Source organism: Vigna unguiculata, chromosome 6 (assembly GCF_037176805.1).
Source record: "Vigna unguiculata cultivar grain cowpea cultivar isolate G323 ecotype 2 chromosome 6, ASM3717680v1, whole genome shotgun sequence".
In the NCBI taxonomy this organism is placed as follows: Eukaryota; Viridiplantae; Streptophyta; class Magnoliopsida; order Fabales; family Fabaceae; genus Vigna; species Vigna unguiculata.
In genome coordinates, this window is record NC_140797.1 from 3,652,552 (window position 1) to 3,671,912 (window position 19,361).

A 19,361-nucleotide genomic window follows, 5' to 3' on the forward strand; every position below is an offset into this window, starting at 1 on the left:
GTAAGTATCAATTCAGGTCTTCCATGCTCGGGGTGCTTGCGTAGAGCGCTTTCCTTAGCTTCCACATTTTGCTCTCCTTTCCAGATTTCATGTATCCAGGCGATTGCTCTACATATACTTCCTCTTCAATAAGTCCATTCAAGAAAGAAGATTTGACATCCATTTGATAGATAGGCCACTCAAGTTGTGCATCTAGTGATAAAAGAAGTTGCACTGTCTCCATTCTTGAAACCGGAGCAAAAACGTCGTCATAATCGATTCTTACCTTTTGTCAGTAAGCTTTTGCAACTAGGCATGCTTTGTACCTTTCAATCTCACCTTGGGCATTTATCTTCTTCTTGTACACCCATTTTACACCTATGGGTCTATGTCCTTTTGGCAACTCCACCAAATCCCAAGTTTCATTTTTTTCAATTACTTTTATCTCTTCATCCATTGTAGCTTTCCACTCCTTGTCTCTTATTGCCTCCTCAAAAGCAATGTTCTCTGAGTTTGCTAGTAAACAATTCAGATGTACTTCTTTGGTTGAGTTTATAGTTCTTACAGACTCCGCATCTTAGGTTGGTGTGGCTCTTTTTCTTCTTCTTCATCATCATGAACTTCAGAAGTCATTGGAGTGATTATTGGTGCAACACTCAATGACTTTCCTTGTTTTGCCTCCATTTGATTCTTCCAATCCCACGTATTTTCTTCATGCACTTGTACATCTCGACTCACAATCAACTATTTGTCAATTGGATCAAACAACTTAAAAGCCTTTGTCTTCTCATCATACCCAACAAACACATATTTCTTACTCTTATTATCAAGTTTGGTTCTTCTTTGGTCTGGTATATCATATATGTGCGTAGGCCACACTACCAAACACTTGAAGGTGTGATACAGTTGGTTTATGGCCGCTTCAAGCTTCTTGTGGTGTTTATTTTCCAATTTTGAATGTGGATATCGGTTTTGCACATACACAGCATATTGCACTGCTTCCGCCCAAAACTCCTTCAGCATGTCTTTGCTTTTCAACATTGATCGAACCATATCAAGAATCGTTCGATTTTTTCTTTTGACAACACCATTTTGTTTAGGTGAATATGGTGCTGTAAAAAATCTTTTAATAACTTGTTCCTCACAATAGTTTATGAAAGCGGCTGACATGTATTCTCCGCCTCTATCTGACCGCAAAGTCTTGATGTAAAGATTGGTTGTCTTCTCCATCATAACTTTGAACTTTTTAAACACCTCAAAAGCTTCTAATTTTTCCTTCAAAAAATAAACTCAAGTTTTCCTTATATAGTCGTCGATGAAAGTAATAAAATACCTCTTTTCACTAAAAGACTTTGGAGTGATTGGGCCACATATGTCGGTGTGTATTAGCTTAAGATATCTCCTTGCATGATATTCTGCCTTCTTTTGAAAAGTTGTCCTTGCTTGCTTTCCAAGTACACAATCTTCACAAAATTTCTTGATGTAGTCCATGTTTGGGAACCCATGAACCATTTTATTTTTTGCTAATTTGTTTAGTGCACCATAATGTAAGTGTCTGAATCGTAAATGCCATAGCCAAGCTTTGTCTTTTGTGTTGACTTGCAAACACTTTTCTTGTACATTCTTCAAGTCAAGTTTGAATATTCGATTCTTTGTCATTTCAACGTTTGCAATTACTTGATCATTTTTGTCCTTCAATTGGCCCATACTCAAAATATTACTTTTCAAATCTGGTACATAATATACATCCTCCATGGTACCTTCTTTTCCATCCTTTTGGGGAAAACATATTTTTCCTCAGCCTTTGACCGAAATCTTTGTTGAGTCTCCAAAGGACACATGTCCATCTTCTATCTCTTGTATATCAACAAAGAGATGTTTGTGCCCACACATATGATTGCTAGCACCGGTGTCTAGATACCACACCATGCCACCATCCAAAGCATTGCCTTCATAGGCCATCAAGATAATGCCATCACCTTTTGTGTCATCTTCCTCAACCAAATTTGCATTTTCTTCCACTTTCTTTTCAGCGTAGCAATCCTTTGCGTAGTGTCCATATTTTCCGCAATTGTAACATTTGACATTTGAACGATTAGAACGGCCACCTCTTCCACGTCCGCGGCCTCGTCCTCGCCAATTTTGCTGGTTCATTTGTCCTCTCTCTTCATTGCTATTTCCACGCCCACGGCCTCCATTGCGACCAAAACTGCGACCTCTACATCCACGTCCTTTTTCTCGGTTGTGTAGTGCATACATCACCTTATCCTCCCTGAAGGTCATCTTTGTTTGTAAAGCTCGAAACTTCTTGTTTCTTTTTCTTCTTTTGTTGTTCATGCACTTCAAGTGAGCTTGCTAGGTCATCGATTTTCATTTCTTCCAAATTTTTTGACTCCTCAATTGCACACACAACATTTTCAAAATCACCGGTCAACGATCGAAGAATTTTCTCCACGACCCTTGCATCTGTGAGGGTTTGTCCATTGCCTTTGAGTTGATTAGCTACCGTTTGCACACGAGTAATGTAGCTAGATACTTCCTCCGACTCCTTCATCTTCATGGCCTCCAACTCACCACATAATGTTAGAAGACATACTTGTTTGACTTGATCAGCACCCTTGAACACCTTTTGTAAAGTGTCCCATGCTTCCTTCGAGGTTGATGCACTAGCAATTTTTTCAAAACCCGATTCATTAACATCTCTATACAACATGTATAAAATTGTCTTATCTTTCGATCGTCTTTCTCTCAACGCTTTGCGTTCAGCAGTCGTATATCCCGTGGTAATTTGTGGTTCTTCGAAACCTTCTTGGACCACTTCCCAAGCATCTTGAGACCCAAGCATAGATTTAATTTGGATGCTTCAATTGTCGGAGTTTTTTCCCTTTGTGAGTCGGGCTAGTGGCAGATTATTTGTTACACTCGCCATTTAGCTCTGATGTCAATTTGTGATAAAGAGAGGAAAAGAAAATGCATGAGTGTGTGTTTTACATGAATTTGAGAAAGATAAAAAATGTGAGTGGAGTGTGGGTCCCTCGAGTGTGAGAGAGAAAAAAAAGACATGTGGCAACCTTGTATAGGAAGGAATTTCTGGAGTGAAGAAAATAGGGGTATGGTCAGAAATAAGAATTGGGCTGCTCAAAATAAGATTGAGTGGTAAGAAAATAGAGAATGAAGTATGATATAAGGAAAAATTTCCACTATTTTTAAGTAATTCAACCAATTTATTTTTCTTTCAATTTTTATTTTATTATTATTATTTTTTATCTTTTTTACTCTTTATATCACTTATTTTTTATCCTTTTTTATTACTATTTACCACTTACTATTTTTTTATTCTTGAAATATCTTTTATCTGTTTGGACGAAATTAGGTGTTGACATCCATTGTCAACCATGAACTCCATCAGCCATGCTAGAATAGTGCCGGCAACACCTCCTTCACCACTCTCGGACCTTCGCTGACGTACAAGTATAGCTGTCGTGCCAAAAGTCGACCACCACAACAACATTTCTGCTTCGTTCGTCCCTACACCTAAGTAATCCTAGAGGAAGAAACCCTAATTTTGGGAGAGAGAAAGGGATCCATGTGTGAGTCTGCGATTGCATAGTCAAAGGGTCAAACTTGGTCAAAACAATGAATTTTGGGCAAATTCTGGATAGAATTAAATTGGACAGAAATTATCTTTGATATATCTCAAATTATCAACAGAGAAAATCTTCCAAATACTTTAGAAATTGATAAAATCTGTTAATTATTTTAGTGATATTATATCAAAAGATAAAAGATTTCAGCAACCGAAAATATAAGATTCAAGTCCAATCAATGCTTATATAAAGAGACGCAAGGGAGTAGAAGAAAAAGAAGGCTTAAGACTTCGGAGTTTAGGAACCCTTAAGGAGCCCTAATTTCATTTCTTCTCTCTCTCTCTCTCTCTCTCTATCTTTCTTCTTATTCTTTTTTTATTTTACTTTTGCATTGAGTGCTAAGCTTCAAGGGTTAGTTCAAATGTAATTTCTTAATTGGATTCTGATGTTAGATCAATTAACTTGTTTGTTCTTTTTATTTTTCTTGAGATTTATTTTCATCTATGACTTTTAGTTCTTAATATAGTAAAAATAATGATTTTTACATTGAAGTATTGAATCTTCATAACATAACAATTGTATGAGTCCAAGAGTTTTTAAATTTTAATTGAGAAGTTACTTTGATTAATTTTAGAAACTTTCATATGATTGTATGAGTTTTTGCTAATAATTGAGAGGTGGAAACTTAGATTAGAATTAATCAAGAAGTTACTTTGATTAATTAGCTTTTTACTAGATATAAGAGGTAAAATAATGGACATGATTAGGATTAGTAATATTTAATTGAGAAGTTACATTGATTAAATTTACTATGATTAATCTACAAAGTTCTTGCTTTTTATTGAGAAGTTACTTTGGTTAAAAGTAAGGACACCAACAAATTAATTGAGAAGTTACATTGATTAATTTGAAGTCTTAAACAAGAAATCAAGAACAATAATCTTTGGGGGAACCAATGATGAATCTTATTTTGAAAAAACAGTGGAATCGACCTATTTTTCATTACTATTATTTTTATCTTATTTTATCTTTTTATCTTTATCTCCTATATTTTTGTTATTTTATTTGACTAACTCTTTTGTATAGTTTTATAAGACTAATTAGTTAAAAAAAAATCCGTGTTCGTTGGGGAGACGACTTTGGGTTACTTTACAATTTTTGTTTAGTTGACTACTATCTTAGCAATATTGACGCTGCTATAGTTTAGTAGTATTAATTTGATCACGTCAACGATAATATTATGATAAAAGACATTTTTCAATTTTTATTTCTTATTTTAAAATTTAATTATATTCATGTCAGCACTTTCGTTACACATGTCATCAATCACTTAACACTGTCCAAGATGGAGAATGAATTCCAAACATTTTAAAAGCATAAGGATATTTTCTATTTGAACTTTGGAGACTAATTCCATTTTCGCATGAAAGTGTAAGGATGAAAAACATACTTAATCATATTTATTTTTACAAACATTTTTAATTTCAAAAAAAAAATATTAAGGTTTTCTCCTGTCATATCATGTCATGTAAAATTAAACTAAAATAAAATACGGCTGAGGTATATTGCACCTCATAAATTTTAAGTCAAAAGCTTTCAGAATTTTTTTTTTTTTTTGTTTTTTTTTGTAAAAGAAGAGGATGATTGATTTCTGAAAACAAAAATTGAAATTGTTTATTGTATTCGGGAGAATAAATTTCAAAAATGATAGTAGAAGTGACATGATGTACAAAAGAAAATGATAGGGACAAGGTGCAGGAAGTAATTGTAAGAAAAAAAGGTTTAAATATATTTGGATCCATGAATCCTGCCAATTTCAATTTTTGACCCGTGCAATATTTGTCAATGTAATTTAAAATAGAATAGAAAAAACTAAGAAATGATTTAGGAAATACGAGGGAAAGATAATTTAGTTGCAAGGAGTAGAGATGATAACGGGACGGGACGGAGACGGGGACGGGGACGGGTTTTGCTATCCCATATTTATTCTCATTGAAAAAATTCATCCTCATTTTCATACCCAAACCTAACGATATAAAACTTTTGTCTCATCCCTATTTCTACTAAGTAACGGGTATATACTCATATCCATACTCATACCCACTTTTTTATTATTTCAATATTAATTAATTAATTTTTATAAAATAATAAAAAATTATGACAAATGAAACATAATATTATCAAATATTCGATATTAAGAGGATGATTGTTTCTTCGATATCAAATATTTAGAAAAAAGTTATATTATAATTGTATACATTTCAAATTAGAATATCATATAAAATTTCATGAAAACCAAAACATCTATTAAATTTGCAAACATTAATGAATTATAGTTGATAAAATTTAAATTTAAAAAAATATATAAAAGGGAAACAAATATTCAAATTAAAATACATGTTAAATGTCTCTTTACTTCAATTTTGTAAATTCTAATGAATATTTTTTAATACACTAATAAAAGTTATAATACATCACTTGATTAAAATAACTCGAAAAAAAAAAATATTAAACTAATAATAATAAAATTTTAATATAAATATTGTATCTTTTAAACTTCAATATAAGTTAGAAGGTGATAAAACAAATTTATGGAAATTACATTAAAATTTTATATTATAGTAAGTAAAATTTATTTATACAATTATAGTGACAAAATTACAATATGATAATGAGTTAAAAAAAATAATTATATAAAATATATCAAAATAATATTTTACATTATAAAAATAAACAACAAATAAAATATTAAAAAATTATCAAATGTGTGTCTTAGAAACAATTTGAGAGACCATTGAATGAAATTGTACAAAGAAAAACAAATATATAATTAAGAGTATGATAAAATGAAAAATAGTTTAGAGATCTAAGAAAACTTTTCACATATCAACATAGTCAATGGTTGAGAAATAAACGAAAATTGTTTTAGTGATAGTTATTCAAATGAAACAAAAATTTTTAATAATAGAGTAAAGAAGATAAATTTTTTATATTACCTAGTAAATGAAAGGTTTATGCTATTAAACACTTTTTTAGAGTATTGAACATAATTGCATAAAAGTTATGATAAGATGAAAAATACACTAAAGATGCGAATAAATTTTATGACAAACCAAACAATTAGAAGAAATAAAAAATAGAAAGTGTGTACTAATATATATATATATATATATATATATATATATAAGTTTATTTAATTGACTATGAATATTTTAATAATTTAGATGAGGAGAAAAATATGGCGGGGACAAATATTTTGACAGGTATGGGGACGGGACGGATATGTACATCTCCATATTCAATCAATATAGAGATTTTCCGTCAAAACAAGGACATATTCAGACAATATTCATGGAAGCGTGTTTATTTGTCTAGCAAGGAGTATAATCGTATTTAAATCTAAAATAAAATGAATAGGTAGTAAGAAAATTTTAATGGAAAAGATTTAGAACACCTATTACATATTCGTAACAATGCTAAAATACACACAAGTTTTAGATTAATTACACGTACATCTTTTTGCACGAATTAATTAATCAACTCAATAAAATAATTATAAATTGCACGAAAAATTAATTAATTAATGACATTTAAATTTACACTTAATTTGAATTGTTGGAAATAGATGATTCCTCACTTTTGTTCACTCATTTAATATAAATTCATTTAATTAAGAACAATCTAATTCCGTAAATAAAGATGTTTCATTACAACTTTTTTGCATATCTTCAGAAATTGAAATGAAAATAAAAAAATGTTTACTTAAACTAAGCATACTTATAAAATCTATTTATAACTTTATAAAATTGTATATTTTTAAAATAGACAATATATTAACATTATTTGATGACTTTTACTATATTTTATCTGATAATGCTTCCATTATTTGCTTGGGCTCAACTTCAAATTGTTACTCGATGACAATGTTCTTCTTCAATTGATAACACTGTATTTTAGTCTTGATTTCTAAACATTAATTGGTAATTTTGTGCCTTAGATTATTTCATTGATAGTAACAGAAGTTATAAATATTCATATTTTTGACATGTAAAAATAGAAATGCTTGATATTTTTGATTTAGTTCAATTATAATTTATGAAAATTAGTGAGAAATAAAAGTTACAGATTAATGATAAAAAAACAAAATAGAACAGGAAAGGAAAGAGCAATCCAATCTTGATTATTTCTAGAGCAGGCAAATAACACAAATTTTGAATTTAACTTCTAAACAAGAGTGATTATTCCAGATTAAAAATAGCACAAACCAAACCTCAAAATATAAATAATAAGTTACAAAAAGTAATTGCCATTTAGACTAAATTAAGCTTTTAATATACATAAATAAATAAAGCTAAAAAAAACATTAAACTCTTGATTAAACTTTGCACCTGGTGGCTCGGTGTTCACACCCTTCATATACCTCTAAACCAGGTTGATCCAACTGAGAATCTTCAAAGCATGCGCAACGCTTGCTCATCTTCCCTGTCAAAGCAATCTCTATTGGTCTCTGTACCAATCTAGGGTAACCAACATCACACCATACCTAACCAAAATAAGCAAATCTGTGTCATAATAACTTGTAAACAATCTGCATTAATGTGACCTTGGTGATGAAGGGTTAATCACAAAACATGATTGCAGACTATTTAAGTGGCAACAAATTTGTCTGTCTAATGCATGGCAAAGTCAGTTATCCATACAAGTTTTGGTCTCTTTGTATATAAACTTTTCCTCAAATTAATATTAACTTATGTACCTCAACTTTTTGAAGAAATTAAATGAAAAGATCTAGTTAGCATAAATGTTGAATATACAAATTAGTTTTAGGTATTGTGAGAAGCTCAGTTCATTTTGCACATGTTTCGATAAACTTTTCTATAGATATTGGTAGGAAAAGAGAATAAAACAAGAAATAAATTTTTTGAGAAGTTTAAACATAAGTTAATAATCAAATTTGGAGAAACTAATAAAGAGAGTTTCCACAAATTAGGCTATGCATAGACAAACATTAATTTGTAGAGAAACATGCAGCAAGTAAGGACACATTTTTTGAATTTTAATATTCAACAAATTTCACCAAGCTAAACTTTGGCCAAGTGCTTCCTTGGTCTTATTCTTACCAATTTAACATTTCACATACTACATTTTTAATTAATAGGACATTTGAGTTTATTCTTGCATAATCAAAGCTAATCAAATTTATCAATTCCATGTAATTTATGCATAAAATTTTCCTGTATTCCATGAAGCTTATTGTCATATTCATTTGTTTGCCATTTAATTTTAAGTTGCTAATTCAAGTAGTTTGGATGTGTGAAACCCCTTTTTATTTGAATTCTGTTTTAAGAGAGGGTTTGGGCCTGGCCTCTTAGAGGGCCCAGAGTCAGCCCATTATAGGGACTCCCAAGACCCCCTCACAGCCCCTTACTCCTCATTTTGCTTCATTTTACAGAAAACAGATCCCTCCCCTTCCTCAAACCCTTGAGCAGCAGCTCTGCTAGAGCACAAATTTTTGCCTCAAGCTAGCGAATTTTCTTGGTTCGGAGGTGCCTGAACTCGTATCTCCAAGTAAGTAGACCCCAACCTTCTTATTCCAGTTGTCTTGTTGTGGCTCTACCTAGGATTTGTCCTAATAACCCTCTTGTGTTTTCATGTGCCAATATTTTCAGCTCCTTAATCTGTTTCTGGAGCTGTGGTGCTCTCCTTGGGGTCCTGTTTCGTTTGTCTAAGCTTGAGTAAGGTAAGGGAAGCTAGGGTTTCACTTTTTTTTAAGTTGTTTTGCTTGTTCCTGGTTCGTTTGGCTAAGTTTGATTAGTGTTTTGTGGAATATGAGTCAAGATCGGGAAAAACGTTAATTTTTGGTGTATTTCCAAGTTAAGGGTTCAAATATTCATGAAACTGTGATATTTGACATTATTTTTTGAATTCTGGAAGCATCAAGTGGTCGATGGGCGAGTGATTGGTCGCTGGGCGACTGTGTCTTTTTCTGAAATAGTTTTAGTAAAATTAACTTTCCCGACTCATTAGCCGTTGGATTGAGCTCAAATTTTGACATTTGGTTCATAACATGCTATTTTATGGTTTGACCGGTTGGATCGTCGATTAGATGTCTGTAGCTTAAGAAATGTGTCACGCATTACTGCAGTGATTTTGGTTTTGTGATAATAAATTTACTTAGGAATTTTGGTTGTGTGTTGTGCTTGATTGTATGGAATTATAGGTACTTAAATGTTGACACTCATTTATTTGGGATGAATACTATTTTGTGATATATGTATGTCATGGTATGCATTTATAAAGTATGAGATTAAACGAAATCTTGTTATGTTAAGTATGAAATGGAAAACATGACTTGTTTGATTGGTGGTGGTTTGGCATGAGAATTGAATACTTGATATGGCATTTGGATTTTGTTGGTAAGAGAGTTTCAAGGGAAACTCTTAGTGATGGTGGTTAGTGTATACCTTGATATAAGAGATGTCTAGATAAAGGAATGTATCCTGAACTCTAAAAATTATTCACACTAGTAGAATAATTTATGTATGAGAGTGGCAGGAGGTCCTAGTCTTGGGACATATTGGGCCCAAGACATCAGAGGATTAACCCTGTGTGGTTGGGTGATAACCTCTTGCATCTAGACTCTGCAGAATTTAGAAGTCAGCATAGGTGCATACTTCCTTTAGAATTCTATATCAAAAATATGATCCGGATATTGAGTCATAGAGTCTTGAAATTGTTTGCTTTCACATGATTTGGGTGACTACTTCTTTGTCTGTGCATAATATGATCTGACTATTGATTTGCTCTATTAAAACAATTTTTGCTCTAGCTTACTCTTTCTCTTGGTGTGTGTTTCTTTGCTTGGTTTTTTTTTTTTGCAATGATCACCAATACTATTGGTGTGAGCAGATGTGGAAACCCCTGGAAGTTCTTAGGGTGGTGACGATGTTGCTGGGTAGAGGGGTTCCCATGGTCTGGGTTGTGACTCGCAGTTGAGCCCTTTTGAAGAACTCTTGTGTTAAATTTTAAAATCCTTGCTCTATGAGCAATCTTGTAAAACAATAGTACTCTTGTGTCCTATTTTTAACTGGCGTGCCTAAACTTTCTCCTCAGTATGTTTTTGGATAATTGTACCAATGAATCCTCCATACTTTATGTCTGATGCTCTGTTTCATATGATGTTTAATTTCAGTAAATTTATTCTATTTAAAAGGGATGTCACAGGATGTAAAAAATCAGCAACACAGAGTAACTGGACAATCCAAGAAATGAAAACATAGTAAGAAAACTATGATTCATCAGCAATAAGTTCATATATGACTTTTGTAATTGTTATAAGAAAAAAAATATAGAAAGAGTGATTACAAATAATGACAATAGTGTATACCTCACCACCATTGTCTTGACTCCATCTCGAATTGCACGATGGTTGTTTAGCCTCTTCAATTTTCTGCTTTTCTAGAAGTTGTGCACCTCTGGCAGCCTTGGCTTCCACCCCTTTCAAATATTTAGTAGGATTCCCTTGGCTGTCATAGTATCGGCCAACTAGCTTGCCAACATACCTATAAAAGTAAGGATGGAAAAAAAATATGTTAAGCACTAAAGGAATATGATGTGTGATACAAACCAGAAGATGCATACTTCCAGTTCTGTGTCATGTTTCTGATGTAAGTCCCTGTAAGAGAATCAGAGTAAATGAAAAAAATACAGTGAAGCCACCCAAACACCACGTTGTGTGAAGTGGAAAACAGCACTAGAGAAAAAAGAGAGGGATCCCATACACACAATCCTATCTCAGAAAAAAAGTTGAGGGCAGAGTCCCTGAAATATGCCTGCAATTTGATTAGGTGCGTTCAGAGAAAGGTGATAAATTCAACGTGTGTGAATTACAAGCAACAAAGATTGTGCAGAACACGGAGTAGATATAAATCTTCATACAAATCAACAACATGAAAAAAGTATGCATTGTTGAAGATCCTTGACAAGGGTGTCAGCGAGAGACAAATGTTCGTCTAAGTCAGGAGGGCACAATGAACTTTGCCCCAGTAGTTAGCTATTCAGCAATAAAGTTGTTAAGAGCCAATGACACCAATGTGGGTTATTGAACACATACTATGCTGAGTATCACTCTTATAGAGTTCTAGGACTTGCTCCCAGATAGACAAACAAGTATTGTGAGCATGCAAAATCTGCTTTACTGGAGGTTTGGATGAGGTGCAAGAGGTTTAGTAAGAGAGGAAATAAAGGATGGAGCAGACGTAGTTTGATTGGATAGAAGAGAGACAAAGTGACCAAAAGGAGGAAATAGGGAGTTGGCTACATAATTCAATATGGAGTCTAATTTTTTTATAAATCTTTTTTATGTAATAATAATAATAATAATAATAAATAAATAAATTATTATTACAATAAAAACATTTTCTCATTATTTCTCTTCAGCCAAACAACTTCCATTTCTGCTCTATTTCTCACATATTTATCTATCTTTTCTCTCTATATCATTCTTCCCTACCAAACAAGTATAGGGTAAGGATTAAGAGTGGATTTGATAACACAACAAACTAACAAAGCAGAGCATAAATCTTAATCCACTTCAAATGGTCAACCTCAGCCACAAGAGTCAAAGTTAGAGCCATCCGACTTTGTCAGCATTAAAAGAGGCAGTAGCATATACACCAGGCTCAGCCTAGGGAGATTAATGGGATACCAGAGGTGGTGGTGACTGCGGCCACAGGTTAGGGCAAAGATGGTATGGGATGCATTACGATAATTATATTAGAGACAGTTATAGTATCTCTATATACACAACAAGTTCTAACGAAAGGCACCAAAGGTCTGAATAAATTACGTATTTCTACAAAGTGTTTTCCACCCTTTTGGCAATTCCTTTACACAGAATCATAAGAATTGTTATACTGTTAACAGACCCTCAATCCCTAACTCTTGTATCTTGTTTTTCACCCAAACAAATAGTTCCACTGAAAATTGCAGCATTCTCAGTGCATACTGTTAACTGAACACACAAATTAGCACAAAGGATACTTCAAGAAACTAGTATGTGACAGACAAGTGACCTGATATGTAATCCCACAGATTTAGAGGAATCTTTGGACAGTCAAACAAATTTATCAAGAAGTTGTTAATAATTTAATAGAAGTAGGCTAGACCCAAATAAGAATAACAAGTGTTACCGAAAAGAACCCTCAATCCCTAACCCTTGTATCAGTGGGGACTCAAACAGGGACAAGAAAAAAAAGAGAAGATAGTGAGTGAAAGTGTGATTTCAGAAGACAGGAGAGATGTGTATTTATAGGAAAGGGAATCTTGACCTACACGGTCACAAACGTCGCACTAGATTGCACAATGCATGGATGAACATTACATAACGTTCACATGCATACAACGTTAATATTGAACAAGCGATGACCTAATGTTACCATCTTAACATCCGGGAGATGACACATGGAGAGCATGGGTCCCACAAACCAAGGGCCCAACATCTGGATAGCCATAAATCTATATTGGATAAGGTTTTAAGGATTTATATTAATCAAAGACATAAAATAAATAAACCAAATGGTGAAAAGGACCTAGACATCCTTATCGCACATGGGAAAATCGACAAGAGTTTGAACTGAAATGTGCATAAAAAAGTCCATATAAGGGCTAAAACTTCATGCATGGAAGGCCCATAACCCTTGCTACCCACTTTAAAGATATATGGAGAGTCTTTGTATATAAACTCTTGGAAAGAGAGGAAACTACGCAACGTGGAACTTGGTGCCTTTTGGAAAACTCAAAACATAACAACCCTTCTTCTAAAAAGACCACAAGCTTTACGCCCAAATATGCTTATTCTGATAATAATTTATGTTAGTTAATTATAACAAAAAATCAACTACACATCAATTGATCTATTGAAATAATCTAATTTTTGTATCTGTCTCCAACACACCCTTAATCCTTCCTAAAGAAGATGCTCATTCATTGAGTTCCAACATGTGCACCAACATAAAGCATAAATAGCACAAAGTCACAAAATTTTGCTTCTTTAGTTCCACAAGCTAGCATAACTGATCATCAAAAACTAACCTACAACACACCCAACACTCTAGATGCTAAACAATGAATTACATAAAGAAATAGCGATAAAACAATGCAAAAACAAATTCAGAACATACACTACCGGTTAGTGGTTTGTATAAAATCATTCTTACGAATGTCATTAAAACCTACACGAAATGAAAAGTTATGTCAATGTTCTCTAAGTCCAAAACACATTGTGTTAGAAGTGGACTTTAAGCCTAACTCAACCCCACAAAACCAGCTTGTAAGGTGAGGTTTGTACCACTTATACCAATATCACGTGGAACAGAATGCCCAAGAAAGTTCGCTAGGATAAACTCTAACTTGGCTCTGATACCATGTTAGAAGTGGGCTTTAAGCCTAACTCAACCCCACAAAATCGGCTTGTAAGGTGAGGTTTGCACCCACTTATATATTGTGAAATTGCCTTATCTCTAGTCGATGTGGGACTTCCAACACATTGTATGACCAAAAGTTTAGGATCTAAAGTAGTCAATCATTTTCCAATGAAAAACATCAATTTGACAAAATATAGGTGCATAATGGATGCATTCCAAATTATTCATGACTTTAACCATCTACTTAAAAGTTAAGGATAATGATATTTTAACCTATCTTTTTTTACCCACTTTTAACCTACTACTTCAATCATCATTAGATCATTTATTTTGATTCTTTTTAGTGATGTGATGATCTAATGATGATTGAAGTGGTGGGTTAAAAGTGAGTAAAAAAAATATAGGTTAAAGTATCATTATCCAAAAGTTAACTAAAGCAAAATAACATATTTCAGAAAATATGACTTACTTATAAGATTTATGGTAGAAATCCCTCCATTCTACAATACTCTTCACCTGCATGAACAATTTAATTTACGCTTGTAAAAAAAACGTTACATCAATATATTGGATAATCAAATGTATGCAATTTCACAAAATATAGAAGAAGAAGCTATAAATTCAAGGTGCAGACAAGAAGAGCAAATCAATTTGTAAGGCCAAGCTTCTTATGAAATCTTGATGAAAACAAATTAAGAACTGAACAAATCATATTGATTACAACCTCAATGCAAGATAGACCACGCAGTGAGTCAGTGAGACCATCTCCTACATGAGAAAAAGAAAAATTAAATATGAAAGAGTTAAGAGGCATGCTAGAATGATTAAAGAGTGTTCTTTCTTCTTTTTTTTCTTTCTACAAACAGAATTATAGAAAAATATTATTTTTGCTAACATCTTCTCTTCTATTTTTCTTCCTGTCAAATTTTAAAGCATTACATGTACTTAATTATCTAACACCGCTCTTTGTCATCAATAAAAATTCTCTTTACTGTCAAAAACAGGAGTATTTGATCAATTTTGTGGTGAATAGTATAGATGACCTCTAAGGTTGGCAAAATACAATACAAATATGATACAAACATACATAAAGGATGATCATGTGGCATGATTTCAAGAACGGTGAAGAGGAGCAAGTCCACAATCAAATAAAAAACAAAAGAGAACTCTGAAATTCAAGAATGGCCATATTCTTCAAGCACATATATTTTATCCATTAAATATATAGTATATTTATTCTAATATCAAACTATTCAACTGCAATTTAAATCAATAAGAACATGAGAAGGGATAAGGTGGCTTAGTGGTAAAGTGGAAGGGATGGAAGGGAGAGATTGTGGGTTCAACTCCCCCCACTAACATTTGGAAGATATAAGGTGGTTTGATGAGTTTGGAAGAGATGAGAGGATGAAAGGGGTTGTGGGTTTAACTCCTCCCACTGACATTTGGAAGATATAAGGTGGTTTGATGGGTTTGGAAGAGAAGAGAGGATGAAAGGGGTTGTGGGTTTAACTCCTACCATTAACAAAATACTAACAACTAACATGAACATGAGACTCCCATTAACAAAATACTAACATGAACATCAGACAAGGCTTTCAAAATATAAACCAAATGAAACATATATATTGAGCATCTTAACAAATTCTCTCATTCCTCAATAAAGAAAAAACAGTTCTCACTGGTCGTGGTTGACAGTCCCTAATTCTGGATTATTCCCTTTCATTAAGAAACATCAATCAGAACAACTAACACAACTCATTTACCTGTGAAATTTCCAGACACAAATGCACGAGAAGCATCCCTGAATTCATGCCAAAAAGGGAAAGAAAAAGAAAGGAAGGAACAAATTGCGGTCAGTAAGTGTTGAAAAGTAAATCTTTCACACACACAACAACAACAAAAATTTTGGACGAGAAAAGGATTCAAAGAACATACCTTCCAGCAAAATGATTGTAGCCCCCTCCTGACCCATAATAAGATTTTCCCTTGGTTACATCAAAAACAGATCTATAAAAAAAAATAATAAAAGGTATTAATATATCAGCCCCTAATATTCTTAAGAAACATCACAATTTCAAATTATCTCATTCAATGAATTGAGAGAGAGAATACCCAAGAATTCCCAGGAGGATTGGCAACCCCTCGTCAGATCCATTGAACAATGCAAGCTCTTCGCCACTGAACAATCTCTACGAAACAACGCAGAGTCAAAATCGTTGACTTCATCATCCATACATACACGAATAAAAATTAATTAAAATTGAAAAAATAAAGATAGGGTCTTCTATGACCTAATTGAACAAACGATACACAAAAATAAAAACCCAGAACCTAAACTTTTAAGGTTAACAGAAATAACCTCAGTAGTGTCGAATTTGGTGTAAAACCTGAGAAGGAAAGCGAGGACAACGACCAAAACAGTGATACCCGAAAGAGGAGAGGTTGCTAATGCCTTCAACGACATATTCAGTTCAGTCTCAGAAACAGAGTCATAGTCTTCTTAAACAATAAAGAAGACAAGAGTCTGTGAGAGTAGAAATTATGTGAGGAATTTTATACCTTTTTTTTTCTGATGTTACAACCAGATCGAATTACAACAAAAAGATGTACAGGAAAAATAAATTAAAAATTACAAGTCAAAATATAAGCGTGTGTTCACATTTTTTTTTTTAATTTTCATACAAATTTCAAATTTTAGTGAAGATTAATAAAAAATATATAACTAATTTTTAAAATAGTTGTTATATATAAAATTAAAAAAATAAAATATATAAAATAAATATTTAAAATAAATATTAAAGATAAAAGATATTTTTAGAATATTGATTAAATAAACTATTTATAAAATAATTAATTTTTAAAATAACAATTAAAGGTAAAACTAGAATAATGAAATGTGGACACAAAAAGATGATATATCTTTTTTATATATTGTTATAGATATTGTGTTGTGTTGGTTTTTGTGATTAAATTAAATATAATATTTAGCTTTATAGTAAACATTTGGTTAAGTCCGCATTTTGATCTTGAGATCTTAACGTAGACTTAATTGCGATGCAGACTTATCAAAATTTAAGAGTCATAATACAATACGGAATGTTACAATTGATATCATTACAGATTATGAAATATTATGAGTGTTGAGAATTTATTGGGATAGTGAGAATAGGAGAGATATAAGATATATGTTACAAGTGTGTATATATATTGTGCTGCACCTAGGCAGACTAATAAAACCGCACGGCCAAGTCTGCCTACACATAACCAAGCAAATGAAACTAAGTTAGTAACCGGACAAACGAAACCACATAGCGGCCTAGGCCGCTTACTTTAGAAAACAGGACAACATTTGTTGACCACTCTAGACTTAAAATATTACAAACAAGGTCCCTATTACCAACAAACATTAACTAAGGGTCTGGGCTAGGCCCAGCCCATCTAGGACCCAAGCAATGGCCCAACCCACAAGAAGAGCAAACATAATTAATAACTCTATAAATACGCGTGGACCCCAGCAATTAAAGGTACGCTTTCATTAATCCCTTAATCAAGAGATTTGACTTTCTGAGAATCTTTTCGCTGACTTGATCGTCCGAGCCCTCTCAACAAGTAACCCCTCAAGGGTCCAAACTGTGTACATCGACAGATGGCATACGCAAATTGAGGAGGAGCCAACTCGAGAGATTAAGGATTGATGTAAGGTGATATTTGTGTCCTTAACATCTCTTATTTGTTTCCGCGGGAACAATTAGCGCCCACCGTGGGGCACGAAGCAATATCTTACTAAGCGATCCGCATACTGTCGAGAATGGTTTCTACTCGTTGTAGAGTTGGAGTCATGAAGCAACCTAAGACGGGCCCTATTGCGCCTGCTAACATCACCCCGGACTTGGCCGCCATCCTTGAAGACCAAGCCAAGATGCAACAAGAACTCGCTGACCTTAGAAAGCGTAATGCTGACGAGCGTTGAGGCAAGAAAACTCGAGGTTGAGAAGAAAGATCGAGGCCGACCCTACCCAGAAAGGGAAGGCCAAGGAATCATCAGAAGCCCCCAGGTCCCTGGCTTACCAACCTAGTGAGGAAGAAAGCGAGTACAACCCCACCCGACACACCTTCACCACCACTCAACAAACACCCGTCATCTCTACCCACCACACAAACATTCATCCCACCATCCCCAAGCACCCCACAACACCCACCCTTGCTACCACCCTCCCCACCACCAATATCCCACCTCATCACTTCACCACTACCTTTCCTACCCTCATCCACCATCCCATTCCACCACACTCGTTACCACTCCAACCACCCAAATGTCTTCATCCTTTCATTGACACCATCACCAACACACCTCTCCCCGTCCAGTGGGAACCCTTCACACTAGACCACTATACGGGAGAAACAGACCCTGACGAACACCTCAAAATATACATAACCTACGTCGCCCTCTATAATCCCACAATGTCGTCTTCTGTAAAGCTTTTCCCACCACCCTCAAAGGTCCTGCCCTTGAATGGTTCACTACCCTTCCCTCATACTCCATCGACTATTTCGACACCCTCTCCCACATGTTTACCACCCACTTCGCTGGAAGCCGCCCACATCAAACCACAAACCTATCCTTTCTTAACGTCAAACAAGAACAAGACGAGACGTTGCGTGCTTTCATTGACCGCTTCAACAAAACTGCCCTCCGCACACCTAACCTCAATCAAGAAATGATTCTGCAGTGTATGGCTCTCACCCTTAAACCAGGATCGTTCGCTAACAACGTCTATCTCCACCCCTCGCCTCCATGCACGAACTCAAGCTCCGTGTCGCGGATTACATCCGCATGGAAGAAATGCATAACCTCCACACCAAGTTCTACAATGATTACACCCCCTCGACCACCAGCCGCGATAAATAACCACCACGACCTGACTTTAGGCCCAGAAAGCCTAAACAACCACGTTTCACCAGATATGGGCCGCTAAGTGTCCCCAGATCTCGGCTTCTCGACGAAGCCCTCAATGTCGATCTCATCCTACCACCTCGCAAAACATCCAACCCCCCCAATCTAGACATGACCAAGTACTGCTGCTATCATAGAAACAACAGCCACACTACAGACGAATGCAAGGCGCTCCAAGACAAAATCGAAGAATTGGTTTGCGCTGGCCACTTCCGCCACTTTGTCTACAGAAACGTACCCCGACATCCATCACGATCTAACAACCGACATCCCCATTGCAATACTCGCCACGATCACCGCACCAATCAACCAACTCGCCAAGAACCATAAACTGCCCTCACTGACATCAACCCGGCTGATCCTCCACTACACGACAAAATCAACACCATCTCTGGAGGCTTTTCCGGTGGCGGC

At 34.3% G+C, this 19,361-nt stretch overlaps 2 protein-coding genes across 2 annotated transcripts; both read right to left on the reverse strand.

The window, feature by feature from the left end:
* Positions 1-2,242: 2,242 nt before the first annotated feature.
* LOC146885395 (uncharacterized) lies at positions 2,243-2,824 on the reverse strand. The gene has a single exon (XM_085674905.1). It carries the CDS (start codon positions 2,822-2,824, stop codon positions 2,243-2,245), a length of 582 nt encoding a protein of 193 aa, XP_085531031.1.
* A 4,901-nt stretch (positions 2,825-7,725) lies between these two features.
* Positions 7,726-16,591, reverse strand: MAPR4 (membrane-associated progesterone binding protein 4). Its single transcript, XM_028077322.2, has 8 exons — positions 16,353-16,591; positions 16,106-16,182; positions 15,929-16,000; positions 15,757-15,794; positions 14,715-14,758; positions 14,460-14,506; positions 10,954-11,128; positions 7,726-8,109 (listed from the first exon to the last, which is right to left on the reverse strand). The coding sequence occupies exons 1-8, from the start codon at positions 16,455-16,457 to the stop codon at positions 7,942-7,944; spliced, it is 726 nt and encodes a 241-aa protein (XP_027933123.2). The 5' UTR covers positions 16,458-16,591; the 3' UTR covers positions 7,726-7,941.
* Between the last annotated feature and the right edge of the window lie 2,770 nt (positions 16,592-19,361).

Excerpts from the sequence above, each read along its gene's own strand:
- MAPR4 (XM_028077322.2), bottom strand. The coding sequence starts at position 16,457 with ATGTCGTTGAAGGCATTAGCAACCTCTCCTCTTTCGGGTATCACTGTT. Across the intron at positions 16,183-16,352 it reads CCAAATTCGACACTACTGAG|AGATTGTTCAGTGGCGAAGA; the intron begins GTTATTTCTGTT and ends GTTGTTTCGTAG. Across the intron at positions 16,001-16,105 it reads ATCCTCCTGGGAATTCTTGG|ATCTGTTTTTGATGTAACCA; the intron begins GTATTCTCTCTC and ends TTTTTTTTATAG.
- LOC146885395 (XM_085674905.1), bottom strand. The coding sequence starts at position 2,824 with ATGCTTGGGTCTCAAGATGCTTGGGAAGTGGTCCAAGAAGGTTTCGAA.